At 44.9% G+C, this 13,510-nt stretch overlaps 1 protein-coding gene across 1 annotated transcript; it reads left to right on the forward strand.

Annotated features, from left to right (window-relative positions):
• Window positions 1-555: 555 nt before the first annotated feature.
• Window positions 556-13,509, forward strand: LOC106575183 (uncharacterized). The gene is made up of 15 exons (XM_014151495.2): window positions 556-652; window positions 2,277-2,499; window positions 2,715-2,849; window positions 3,570-3,707; window positions 6,046-6,141; window positions 6,328-6,378; window positions 7,060-7,209; window positions 7,367-7,477; window positions 8,825-8,974; window positions 9,263-9,400; window positions 9,532-9,651; window positions 9,935-10,067; window positions 10,214-10,329; window positions 10,508-12,126; window positions 12,596-13,509. The coding sequence occupies exons 1-15, from the start codon at window positions 633-635 to the stop codon at window positions 12,744-12,746; spliced, it is 3,351 nt and encodes a 1,116-aa protein (XP_014006970.2). The 5' UTR covers window positions 556-632; the 3' UTR covers window positions 12,747-13,509.
• Window position 13,510: the final 1 nt, after the last annotated feature.

Below are 13,510 nucleotides of genomic sequence, written 5' to 3' on the forward strand. Positions count from 1 at the left end.
ATTCTGCATTCCTCGACGTAGCATTAACTTATTCAATTATACTTCTCACGCTCCCTCTCTGTCTTTTGCTCTGTTTTTATCGTTACCCTGTCCTCTCTCTCCCTCCCTGTCTCTTCACCTGTCGCCACATCCCCTCTAACCTGTTCCACTTCTCTTCCCACGTCCTCTTTACATGTCTGCTGATCTGTCTGTCATTTTACATTTATCCTCTTTTTCAATCACCTCGTTCCTCAGTCAACTACCATTCTGTGTCTCACTCTCTGTTCTATAACCCTTGTAAGTGGTGCTCTTCACGTCTCTAGGTAGTCTCCTCAGACAGGGTTTTAGAGGACATGATCACTTCCTGTAGAACTATTACCTCCTCAGAATGATCGATATCACTGATTGACATGAAACAACACAAACCATCTAGTCAGAAGAAATGAATCAGCACCACCCTCATAACAAATACCACTGCTACACATTAACTAGGCCGTAGCGCAGATTTGTTATCTTAGAAATCCAGTTGTTCTCGTCAGGCCAGTTAGAGGGCAGGGGTGCTAGAGAAAGGGAGGGAAGGAGGCAGGATAGGGAGGGACCGAATGAAAGAGTGAGCGAGCCAACAGAAACGAAAGATGACTGTCTGAATCAAGATGGATCCAACCAAAGCCAGGTAATTCGTTTTACGTTAATTTATTACCGTAGAAGTAGACTTGTGAGGCACTATCTGGGACATTGTATCTTTGATTATTGCACTCAATCAATGCCTTGACAATCTGACGTTTCTTCTTTGTATAATAATCAGTACACTTATACTGTGTTGTAATGTGTTCGTTTTATGATGTGTGTTGATTTGAGGTTCCCCTCAGAACCAACACAGACCAACATGGCTGCTGTGTGTTGGCCTGCTGTCAACCCAAATAGATGATTGTGTTTCAATGATACTTGAAGTCACCAGTATTAATAGATTTTTACTAGTGAGATATAGTGAATGTAAACAGGTGGTTGACATCTTGTCATGAGTGTCTGTGATTAAATCCCTGACGTCATGGAGCAGGCGTTTTGATGTTAGGCACTGTGGCGGGGATTGTGTGTGTATGTGTGAGAGAGACTAGTTACGCTCTCTGAAAGTGTGCAGTGTGTGTGTATCTTGTATCATGGGTGTGTTATTCACTGCTTTAAAGCTCTAGATCGGGGTTTCCCAAACTCAGTCCTGGGGCCCCCCCTGGATGCAGGTTTTGGTTTTTGCCCACAGCTGACAATGACTTGGTTATTTGAATCAGCTGTGTAGTGCTAAGGTAAAAACCAAAACATGCACCCAGGGAGGGCCCCATGACCCAGTTTGGGAAGCCCTGCTCTAGATTACTGTAGGTTGATGTCTTTGGTGTGATGGATGTATGGCTGGGAACTCAAGGTACAGTTTTGCTGGTTAACCCAAAGCCCTTGGAGGACATGCTGTAGTTGGTGTATTTGGGTGAGGGTCAGGTATGTGTGAATTTGTGTAAGGTGAAGTTGTTTTTGAGGTTTCACCTTGGTCACACTGTAACTAAAGCTGAGAGCCCTGTGTGACTCGACCAGTGTCAGATTGTCTAGAGTTCTTCACCTTGTTTCACTGAGGCTATTCCTGTCATCTCTGTTATTTCCACCTTACTGCTAGCCTGCATACCTGACAATGCATCATTATAGATTTTTGGCAAGATCATAACAGCTTGACTGAGGCAGAAACAAAGTGGTATTAAGGTCACAATACCTTGTCACTACTTTGTGTTTCAATGGCCTGTAGCGGTTTACATTCTGCAGCCCATGTCTTGGTTTTATTTACTGTGCTCATGCTAAATGGGAGTTACCATGTGCGTGTTTTGTTAGAAATGTAAGTTCCTCTGTCCTTCTTAGTTCCTCAAGTTGAATTTCCCCTCATTGGACTTCCCCCTTTTTGGTTCCTTGTTCATTTAAGTATCTAACCTTTTATTAACCAGGTCAATCATTAAGAATACATTCTCTTTTAAAATAACTACATAGTAATCCCATGCTCTGCCTAGTCTCCTTTCTACTACCACCCTCGCTCCATCTCTCCCTCCATCTCTCCCTCTGCGTCTCTCCCTCCATCTCTCCCTCCATCTCTCCCTCTGCTTCTCTCCCTCCCTCTCTCCCTCTGTGTCTCTCCCTCCATATCTCCCTCTGCGTCTCTTCCCCCCTCTCTCCCTCCATCTCTCTCTCTGCGTCTCTCCCTCCATCTCTCTCTCTGTAAGCCCCAAGCATTAGGCCAACATTGTGTTCATGCTCTCTTATCTCTTCAGCCTTTCCTCAAAAGCAACAACCTCTTTCAACGAAGGAAGGGGAGGTGATGTGACTCAGCCAGAGGAAGTGGTGGAGCAGTGGAGGAATGGAGGAGAGGGGGAGAGACAGAGGGAGGTGGAGAGAGAGGCGGGCATGACAGATGGACTAACTCTGGCTGCAGAGACAACTACCAACCACAGGGTGTCAGCAGACAAACGCAGATTCAATACTGTGGGATACCATGTGAGGGCTATGAACTTCAGCTTCTGTTTGTAGATGCAAGATCAGTTTGAAATCATCCCTAAACTTGAGGCCCCCATGACACTTAATCTACATCCTGAAGCCAAATGGTAGAAACTTCACCCAGCCAACCAGAAGGCTATGTGTACTTCCTAATATTCAGGCTACCACAGCAGACACAAACTGTATATTGACATTATATTCTCCATCATTTTCAGAGGAAGCTGAAGCAGAAAGTGGTGGCGGACTATACCACGGTGAGTAAGGGAGCGTCTGGAAGTTTCAAACCCCGAGCAGCACTGAGACAGGTCCTGTTCAGCCAGGGAGCAACTGAAAAGAGCCCCATGCCTGAGGTACTTTCCTCCCATGCACTTAACTTGTCCTCTACACACATGAATACACCCCGATACCCACATGCACAGACATGCTTTGCCAGCGCCACTGTCCACATACTTACTGAAAATAGGAATTCCGCAAATGCACACTCCAATTGTTCACTCAAGCATATCTGCTATGAGCCCATTTCTAACAAGATTTGATGATAACTCTGGTGGAGTGTGTGTGTGTGTGTGTGTGTGTGTGTGTGTGTGTGTGTGTGTGTGTGTGTGTGTGTGTGTGTGTGTGTGTGTGTGTGTGTGTGTGTGTGTGTGTGTGTATATATACAGTTGAAGTCGGAAGTTTACATACACTTAGGTTGGAGTCATTAAAACTTGTTTTTCAACCATTCCACAAATTTCTTGTTAACAAACTATAGATCTGGCAAGTCAGTTAGGACATCTACTTTGTGCATGATGTGTGTATGTAACTTGGTGTATGTAAACTTCTGACCCACTGGAATTGTGATACAGTGAATTATACGTGAAATAATCTGTCTGTAAACAATTGTTGGAAGAATTACATATGTCATGCACAAAGTAGATGTCCTAACTGACTTGCCAAAACTATAGTTTGTTAACAAGAAATTTGTGGAGTGGTTGAAAAACAAGTTTTAATGACTCCAACCTAAGTGTATGTAAACTTCCAACTTCAACTGTGTGTATATATATATATATATATATCTTTCTCTCTGTCAGGGCGCAGGGCAGTTGGATGCTCTGAAGCGGGCTCTGGAGGCGTTCCCAGTACCAGTGTGTCTGAACTGGAGCTGGGGGGAGGAGGGGACAGGAGCCACACTGGAGAACAACTGGACTGACATAGTACACAATCACTCGGTAACCAGATTTACCTACTGATAAATGCAAGTCATGATGGGCATATCATCTAGTTAATACAGTGCCTTGCAAAGTATTCAACCCTCTTAGCATTTTTCCTCTTTTGTTGCATTACAACCTGCAATTTAAATAGATTTTTATTTGGATTTCATGTAATGGACATATACAAAATAGTCCAAATTGGTGAAGTGAAATTATTATTATTATTCACCCCCTTCACTATGAAGCCCCTAAATAAGATCTAGTGCAACCAATTACCTTCAAAGTCACATAATTAGTTAATAAAGTCCACCTGTGTGCAATCTAAGTGTCACATGATTTGTCACTTGATCTCTTTATATGTTCTGAAAGGCCCCAGAGTTTGCAACACCAGTAAGCAAGGGGCACCAACAAGCAAGCAGCACTATGAAGACCAAGGAGCTCTCCAAACAGGTCAGGGACAAAGTTGTGGAGAAGTACAGATCATGGTTGGGTTATAAAAAAATATCCGAAAATTTGAATATCCCACAGAGCACCGTTAAATCCATTATTAAAAATTGGAAAGAATATGGCACCACAACAAACCTGCCAAGTGAGGGCCGCCCACCAAAACTCACGGACCAGGCAAGGAGGGCATTAAACAGAGAGGCAACAAAGAGACCAAAGATAACCCTGAAGGAGCTGCAAAGCTCCACAGTGGAGATTGGAGTATCTGTCCATAGGACCATTTTAAGCCGTACACTCCACAGAGCTGGGCTTTAGGGAAGAGTGGCCAGAAAAAAATAAGCAAAGATGTTTGGTGTTCGCCAAAAGGCATTTGGGAGACTCCCCAAACATATGGAAGATGGTACTCTAGTCAGATGAGACTAAAATTGAGCTTCTTGGCCATCAAGGAAATCGCTATGTCTGGGGCAAACCCAACACCTCTCATCTCCCGAGAATACCATCCCCACAGTGAAGCATGGTGGTGGCAGCATCATGCTGTGGGGATGTTTTTCATCGGCAGGGACTGGGAAACTGGTCAGAATTGAAGGAATGATGGATGGCGCTAAATACAGGGAAATTCTTGATGGAAACCTTTTTCAGTCTTCCAAAGATTTGAGACTGGGACAGAGGTTCACCTTCCAGTAGGACAATGACCCTAAGCACACTGCTAAAGCAACACTAGAGTGGTTCAAGGGGCAACATTTAAATATCTAGTCAAAGCCCAGACCTCAATCCAATTGAGAATCTGTGGTATGACTTAAAGATTGTTGTACATCAGCGGAACCCATCCAACTTGAAGGAGCAGTTTCGCCTTGAAGAATGGGCAAAACTCCCAGTGGGTAGATGTGCCAAGCTTATAGAGACATACCCCAAGATACTTGCAGCTGTAATTGCTGCTAAAGGTGGCTCTACAAAGTATTGACTTTTGGGGGGGGGGGGGTTGAATAGTTATGAACGCTCAAGTTTTCTGTTTTTTTTTGTCTTATTTCTTGTTTGTTTCACAAGAAAAAATATTTTGCAACTTCAAAGTGGTAGGCATGTTGTGTAAATCAAATGATACAAACCCCTGAAAAATCTATTTTAATTCCAGGTTGTAAGGCAAAAAAATAGGAAAAATGCCAAGGGGGTGAATACTTTCGCAAGCCACTGAATGAATGATCCCTGCCTGCCTTTTACAACATATCTCTTTCTCCCACCCCCTCTCTCTCTCCCTACCTTTTACAACATATCTCTTTCTCCCACCCCCCCTCTCTCTCCCTACCTTTTACAACATATCTCTTTCTCCAACCCCCCCTCTCTCTCCCTACCTTTTACAACATATCTCTTTCTCCCACCCCCTCTCTCTCTCCCTACCTTTTACAACATATCTCTTTCTCCCACCCCCCCTCTCTCTCCCTACCTTTTACAACATATCTCTTTCTCCCACCCTCTCTCTCTCCCTACCTTTTACAACATATCTCTTTCTCCCACCCCTCTCTCTCTCCCTACCTTTTACAACATATCTCTTTCTCCCACCCCTCTCTCTCTCCCTACCTTTTACAACATATCTCTTTCTCCAACCCCCCCTCTCTCTCCCTACCTTTTACAACATATCTCTTTCTCCCACCCCCTCTCTCTCTCCCTACCTTTTACAACATATCTCTTTCTCCCACCCCCCCTCTCTCTCCCTACCTTTTACAACATATCTCTTTCTCCCACCCCCTCTCTCTCTCTCTCCCTACCTTTTACAACATATCTCTTTCTCCCACCCCCTCTCTCTCTCCCTACCTTTTACAACATATCTCTTTCTCCCACCCTCTCTCTCCCTCCCTACCTTTTACAACATCTCTCTCTCTGTCTCTGTCTCTCTCTGTCTGTGTGTGTGTGAGATCAGATGATGTGTAAGACCCAGAGGCACCAACAGGAGGCGCTGTGGGAGTTGATCCACACCGAGTTCACCTACATCAACAAGCTCACTGTTGTCACTGACGTAAGACAGACAGACACCCTGCTCTCATTACTGAAAACGTATCAATGTCTTTCAGTGATGTGTCCATAACAACCACTGGCTATTCATAATAGAAATATGATAATAGTAACTGTTATCTGTATAGCATCTTTTATTGCAATGTCATTTTTCAATGCCCGTGTTTGTTTGTGTCATTGTGTTTCTCAGTTGGTGATGGCAGCTCTTACCAACCTGCACCAGCATGGATTCCTCTTAGAGGTCAGTCTATATGAGCTGGGTTCTCATTCACAGGGTTTTCTGTAGGGAACATTTTCTCTAGAACTCCCTCTCTGGTCTTTGGGCCTATCTGTGTTTCCCGGCTGACCATTCAAATAGATGTGTTGCAATGAACTAAGCATGTGCTTTTGAGCTGGATCTTGCATGATCTGACTGGGTTCAGGTGTGTGCGTTTTCATGAATGACTTTGACCTTTGGTTGAATTTAAAACCAGTATACAGTTCAAGGGGAGGCCCTTGGGCCTAGGTGAAACCGACTGCTGTAGTACAACATACAGTACAAACTGCTGAGCTGACATACTAACACACTGAGAACATCTGCTCTGACACAGAACACACCAGGGCAGATGGAACATTCAGCTCAATAACAGAATGATAGATCATTCTGCTGAGAATGTGGAAAGTATCTGAGAATGTGGGGGAGTGAGTTCTGCAGAGTTCTACAGCTAGACACTGCAGCTTTGTCAAACAACTACCTTCATCTTTTTTTATTACAAAAGGTCTACAACTATCATATATTTTTATTGACTTTAGACAAACACAAATTTCAACACATAATGACATTGATGCTTCCAACAAATCAAAGAGGTGTGGGGTAGATTGTAGGTTCAAAATCAAGAAAGCAGTATCATCACCCTCTTTTTCCTGTCCCTCTCTTCTTCAGGTGACACCTGAGAGCCTCTTCTCCAACCTTCCCTCCATCCTCAGCGCCCACCGGCTCTTCTGGCAGGAAGTGATGTATCCCATGTTACAGGAAGTCCGCAGGACGGGGAAGCCCTTTGACCCCCTGGGGCTAGAGTCAGGATGCCTGCAGGTACAGTACTGACTGTCAATCAGATTTAGTATCAGGGTCACATATGGAATGAAAAGTATAAGGGTGAAAGGAAGGAATGGAAACACGGGTCATGGGTTTAAAACATGTTTGTTTACAGCAATCTTTGTCTAATCCCATCCCCACCCTCTGTCTGCAGTTCCCTGAGCGATTCTCCACCTATCTGCACTACTGTTGGAAGGAGGAGAGCACAGTGGAGTTTACGAGCAAACTGACAGACACCAACCTGCACTTCCACACCTACTTAATGGTGAGTTAAACGCACGCACACACAAACACACAAAAACATATTTTTTATATTTTATTTGAATCCACAAATCATAATTCATATAAACATCTCAGGACAAGGATATCTGGACACATAGGGAAACAGATGGCACCTTCTTCTTCACACAGCAAGGCTGCCCATGACTGCTGACACAGAGCAGTACCTCGCTATCAGCTTCATCTTATGTAGGCCTGCTATCTGAAGTCCAGGTACTGTCAGCCTGTGAACAAGGCAGAGACTACCCAATATCACCGTAGCAAGCATGCACTGTTACGAGGCTGTTCAGGAGTGACACGAGGGGCTGGTATTTAAGCAGCTTGTCAGAAAAGGACTGCTCCATGTAGTAGTCCAATGAGCAGCCCACCTCCAGAATCAGCCCCTCCCTCTGGCCTCCCCCACACCAACAATATCTGTCTTATTCAGCAGACAAGAAAACACATGATCATCAACATCAAACCAGGCTTCTCTGACAAGAGAATGTTTGTGTATGTGTTCGGTTGGTGACTCCACCTGTCTCACCTCCGTGGCCACCAGGTCAACAAGGCGGTCATGTCTAGGTCATGTCTCAGTATGAACAGAAACCATTAACAACATGTGCAACAGACTCCTTTACGTTTACCTCAAGGTGGAAAACACAGAAGGGATCATGGTTTGCAGGGTACCAGAGAGCTAGGTTGTATTTTGTTGGTAGAACACGCCTTAACAGTAAAGGTGAGAATGTCCTTGCCAATAGCAGCATTATGGTTACATGGAATGGGAGACAGAAACAAACACACACCACTTCATACACAAGCCCACTTCTTGTTTACATGTTGCATGCACACCCTTTCACTCTCACCCTAAAGTCACTCTGCGTCACACACATGCTTCGCCAAACTACCCTTTATTACGGTAACAACGTCTGGAACAACAGTGTACTGAGTCATAGCATCCGCAGAACTTCTTCTGTTATTGATCATGTTCTAGTGGTTTTGATGATCACCATATCCAGGCCTTCTGTTATTGGTAATATCCTGAAGGCCGAACACTTGTTACACCAACGCCCTGACCTAATGACTCAGAGAGCCTAGCCTGCACACTGCCTTCTTAAAGATTAGAACGTGTCTTTGGCTGTTTTTTGCTGTCTACACACTTTTACGGCTTGTTCAAAGAATCTCCATTATGAGTTTTGCGAGCCTTTGAATTTGTCCACTACTATGTAACAATATTTTTTTCATACACAGTAACAACACTGTATTTACATGAGTTCTACCGAGGCCATAACTTTGGGTATAAGGTCTAGCGAGACTACTAGAAGACACAAATGAATGTTTTTCTCCATGTCCATAGTGGGTGGAGACACACCCCCAGTGTGAGCGGATGCGTCTGGGAGATATGCAGGCCAAACCCATCCAGAGGATCACCAAGTACCCCCTGCTGCTGAAGGCTGTCCTCAAGACCACCCAGGCTCCCCACACACAGCACACACTCAGGGGCATGGTGAGTGAAGAGCTAGCCTTTTAAATCAAGGCCTTTTAATTCAGTTTGTCAGGCCTGAGGCTGTTCATGTTCATTAGAAAAGGAAGTTGTGCGTTCCAGCGCCATTTTCTTACTAGCTCATTGCTAATTGCCTCTACTAGTAATAGGCGAAAAGGCATCTCTCTGTCCCACACACACACTCTCCCTCTCTCTGTTTCCCATTCACTCACTCTCTCTTTTCTTTCTCTATCTCTCTCTGTCTTTCTATCTATCTCTCCCTATCCCTATCCTACCCTCTCTCTCCTCCAGTTGGCCTGTGTTAATGGGTTTCTGGACAGCATCAATGACTACTTAAGGCTTAAGGATGAGGAGCTGGCCCTCTCGCTCTCCGCCCAGAAGATAGAGGGATATGACGTGATGGAGGGGATGAATGAGGAAATCGACAAGGTGAAAGAGAGAAGAAAAACCTTTCTAAGAACAGAGTACAGGATAGGAAGCTACACCAACCTTAGAAAAAGATATAGATACTGTAATGTGTGATGCAGACGGTGAGTAGTCAATGTTGATGTCATCCACAGCATGTCAGAGAGTTGTGCAGTTTTGATTTGACGTGCCCTGTCAGAGGGTTGGGTCCTGGGGTCATACGCAAGCTGCTATTGGAGGAGACCCTGAAGATCAGAGGAAGGAAGGATCACAAGGTAGGTTGAGTGACCGAATCTCACTCTGTTCCAGTGAAACATTGACTTCCATGTAGAGGATTCTTCCCAATATTATCATCTCATTAGCACGGACTTTGATTATAACTACTTTGAGGAAAAATTTACTTACTACGACTGTGATATGTGGTTGTCTCACCTAGCTATCTTAAGATGAATGCATTAACTGTAAGTAGCTCTGGATAAGAGCATCTGCTAAATGACTAACATGTAAGATATAGATGTCATGTTTCTGTGGGTTTGTTGCGACTGTTGTGTGGTGAAGTTGGAGGTGACAGCCCTGCTCTTCTCTGACGTGCTGCTGGTGACCAAGGTCCAGAAGAAGGCAGAGAGACTGAAGGTAGTTCGCCCCCCACTGGCCCTGGATAGAACGCGCTGTAAAACACTCAAAGATGGCTGTGAGTACAGTCATTGACCATACAGTACATATCCTAGAAGTGGAAAGATGAAACGTTGCTCTGTCTCTTGCTACAGAGACCAGTTGTAGAGTTTTAAATGACAGTTCTTTCTTTATCTCTTCCTTCCCCCTCTCTCCATCTCCCAGGTTCGTTTGTGGTGGTGGAGGTGAGTGTTCTGGGCTGTGCGGCGAATGTCTACACCTTCTTCACCTCCAGCCCAGAGAGCTGCTCTACATGGGTCTTCACCATCCACAAGGCACAGGTAAACAGACAGAAAAATACTGACTAAAATGGTAATGACATGATTTATTGTAGTTACCTTTTGGTCTCTTTGGTATTAAATCAATGAATGATTAAATGTACAATGTACATAATGTGTAACATACAGTGATATCGATGCTCTCCTTTTATCCCTCTTTCTTTCTTCCATTTATTGACAGGAAACACTGCAGGGCCTGAGAGAGACAGAGGCCAGCAGACGACTGCAGACCAAACAGAGAGACCTACAGCTACAGGAACAGGCCACACCCCCTACAGAGCCCAAGATGACCATTGAGGAATCAGTAGATCAGCCTCCTGACCAATCAGAAGCACAGATCCCTTTTTCTTTGGAGGTGAAACCTGTTGAGGAACTCCTCATCCAATCAGTGAATGGGACATTGGTGTCCATAGCAACAGAGGAAGAACAACTAACTCAGGATCCAGTGCACTATAAAGATGCAATGTTGCCAGGACAACCACGCAAGCTCAGTGACATTCATAACCAATCATTTGCAGGCGGGGTAATGAAAAAGGGGCAAGGAGGTGGCAGGGTCATGGATGAAGTTATGATGTCAGAGGCAAGGGTGAGTGAGGTCGGAGACATCAACCAATGGGAGGAGGGGATTGAGTCCAGGGGGATTAAAGAACGAAGGGTGACCTGGACCCATTCCAGACAGTCTAACTCTCTACCTCGAGTGGCAACAGAAACCTTTCAATCCAAACCCAACGGGCCGCACAACCTGTTGCTAGGCGGATATCCTAACATAGACTACGACATAGACTACCCACGACACCAATCCAGCACTTTCCCACTTTCTCCATGCAGGGAAAACAATGAAAAAGTTTCTATCACTATTAGTCAAATGGAATCCCAAGGATTTCTCTCACAGGGAGGACGAGCCACATCCACACGGAGGAATTCTGCCCCCCAGTCAGTGGAGCAACAAGCCATGAGGAACTCGTGGCTCACCCAATCAGGAGAGGAGGAGGCTTTAGTGGAATCATGGAGGTTTTCTCGGAAGCTGAAATCACCACGGTTACGCAGGAGAAGGCCAATAAACATTGAGCAGACTGCTGCCCCTCAGATGTCACAAAATGGGTCTGACAGCTCCGGGATGGCCCAGTCTGAACCACGCACAAACTCTTCCTCCAACTCTGATTCAGACTGCAACCAGAGACTCAGGGGTTCCTACCAACACAACTCAGGTTCCTCTGGACAGAGCTCTGACTCTCACCTGGTGCTCAAGCTGGGGTCCCTGAAGATGAACGGAGGGGTGTTCTGGGACATGCCTGCAGAGAGAGAGTTCTCCCCAGAGCCCCACACTTTCTCTGGGCCAGAGCTGCCTAAAGACATCCCTGAAGAAAAAGAAAACACCCCAAAAAGGCCTAAGTTGAAGACCCAGAGGAGCGCATCCATACCAGATATCATCCTCCAAGAAGGATATAGTTTTCTTCTGACCTCAGCCAAGCCCTCCAACGTGCGAATAGCCCACTCTCCCCCTCCTGGGTTGGATCCATACTTGCACCCCTCCCCTCTGGAGAGCATTTTGAACCGGGCCAATGAGAGAAGAAAGGACGGAGGGAGAAGAGAAGGAAAGGGAAAATCTCCAACCTTCAGAACATGGGCTCTTCCTTCTTCTCCGTCTTTCTCCACCACTCCGTCCCAGTCGCCCAGTGAAGGGGATAGAGAGACTGAGTGGGAAGAGGTGGCGCTGGTCAGACGGCTGGCCCCCAGTGTCAGTCAGGGATGGATAGAGGAGAGGGTGGACGGAGATGAGGAGGAGCAGAAGAAGAGCAGGTGAGTTTTACATCAAAACTCAGTTGGAAATAAAATAATAAAACGTCTTCAAAGTATGCGTGATCAGTTTGAAGATTCATCTATTGAAATGACTCAGTCAGATAGGTGTGGGTGGCTGATGGCCACTATGGAACAGTTTCATTCTGGGTTATTTTATCACTCTACCTACTGGGCTGATTACCATGTAGTGTAGGATCACTCTATGTTCAAATCGTTATTCTTGCAAGTTGCATTTACTGTCATAACCATGACATGCCACCCATAAACATGTTTCATGTCATCATAACCAATCTAGCCTGATCACCAGATTGGTGTCCACTTTAGCCAACTACTTTGTTAATGTCACGCCAAACATTCCAGTGAACAACATGGAAGTAGACTAAAGCAGAAACAAATCTTGTGACTAAGCTATTTGCAATCCAACAAGTTTATCTCCATTGTAAAAGCTTTTTTCCCGTCGCTCTTCTAGCCCCGCCTTCCCTGATGGCACCAGCGTTGATTGGCCAGGCTGGTGCTTTGAAGCCGATCAGGTCCTGGATCAGCTGACCCCAGAGGACAGTGGCGTTGGGGTTGATGAGGAGTGGTGGGAAGCGGCTGAGGTGGGGCTCGGCCAACTTTGACCTTGAGAGACTTCCAGCGAATCGGCACGCAGGAGGACGGGACAATTAGTCAGGTGTAGTTCTGCATAGGCTACTGGGAGCCCTTCATTCTCCAAGATTTTATCTGCACTTTATGGGGAATAATATGTCATTTGAGATTTTCACTGTGCCGGAGTAGACATATAACAACAATGTGATACTTTTCCACAGCAAGATGTTGATTGAGTGAGCTGATTGCCACCAAATGTTTCAGTTTGTTGCATGGAATGTTTGTGTGATTTTGAGTTTGTGATTGAGTCTGAGTGAACAGCAGAATAATTTTCTTCAACCTGCATAATTCCTACATAATGTTGTTAGAGCTACAGATGTAGGATCTTCATTTGATCACTCTGTTGCTGAGGTTTTTCATGCAACGCTGGAAATGCAGATGAGCTTTATGTAAATGGACTGAAAACCCGCCCTAACACACGGTTATATTAACAATATTGCACTTTTCATGTAGCCTACTTTTGGCCAGCTCAAGCAACATGATGGACTAAATGTTCAAATCTTGTTGCTGTAGCATTCTTAAGATCCTACATCTGTAGACGCCTATACTGTCTTATACAAGTGTACTTTTTGATGTTTTGTCAGTTAAGTGAAATGCTCTATATACTGTACATACATGTTTCATTGAACTTAATTTGAGTTGTTAATTTATAAGAGTAACTGCATATTTGGTATTGTACTCCCATTTGGGAGATTCATACTGATACATTGTAATAAAGAGAGAGATTTAAACCAAT

Source organism: Salmo salar, chromosome ssa02, assembly GCF_905237065.1.
Source record: "Salmo salar chromosome ssa02, Ssal_v3.1, whole genome shotgun sequence".
Taxonomy (NCBI): Eukaryota; Metazoa; Chordata; class Actinopteri; order Salmoniformes; family Salmonidae; genus Salmo; species Salmo salar.

Bases quoted from the DNA above. Each gene is read 5' to 3' on its own strand.
- LOC106575183 (XM_014151495.2), top strand. From the start codon at position 633: ATGGATCCAACCAAAGCCAG. The intron at 2,850-3,569 runs GTACTTTCCTCC...TCTCTCTGTCAG, and splicing joins AAAAGAGCCCCATGCCTGAG to GGCGCAGGGCAGTTGGATGC. The intron at 7,478-8,824 runs GTGAGTTAAACG...CCATGTCCATAG, and splicing joins ACTTCCACACCTACTTAATG to TGGGTGGAGACACACCCCCA.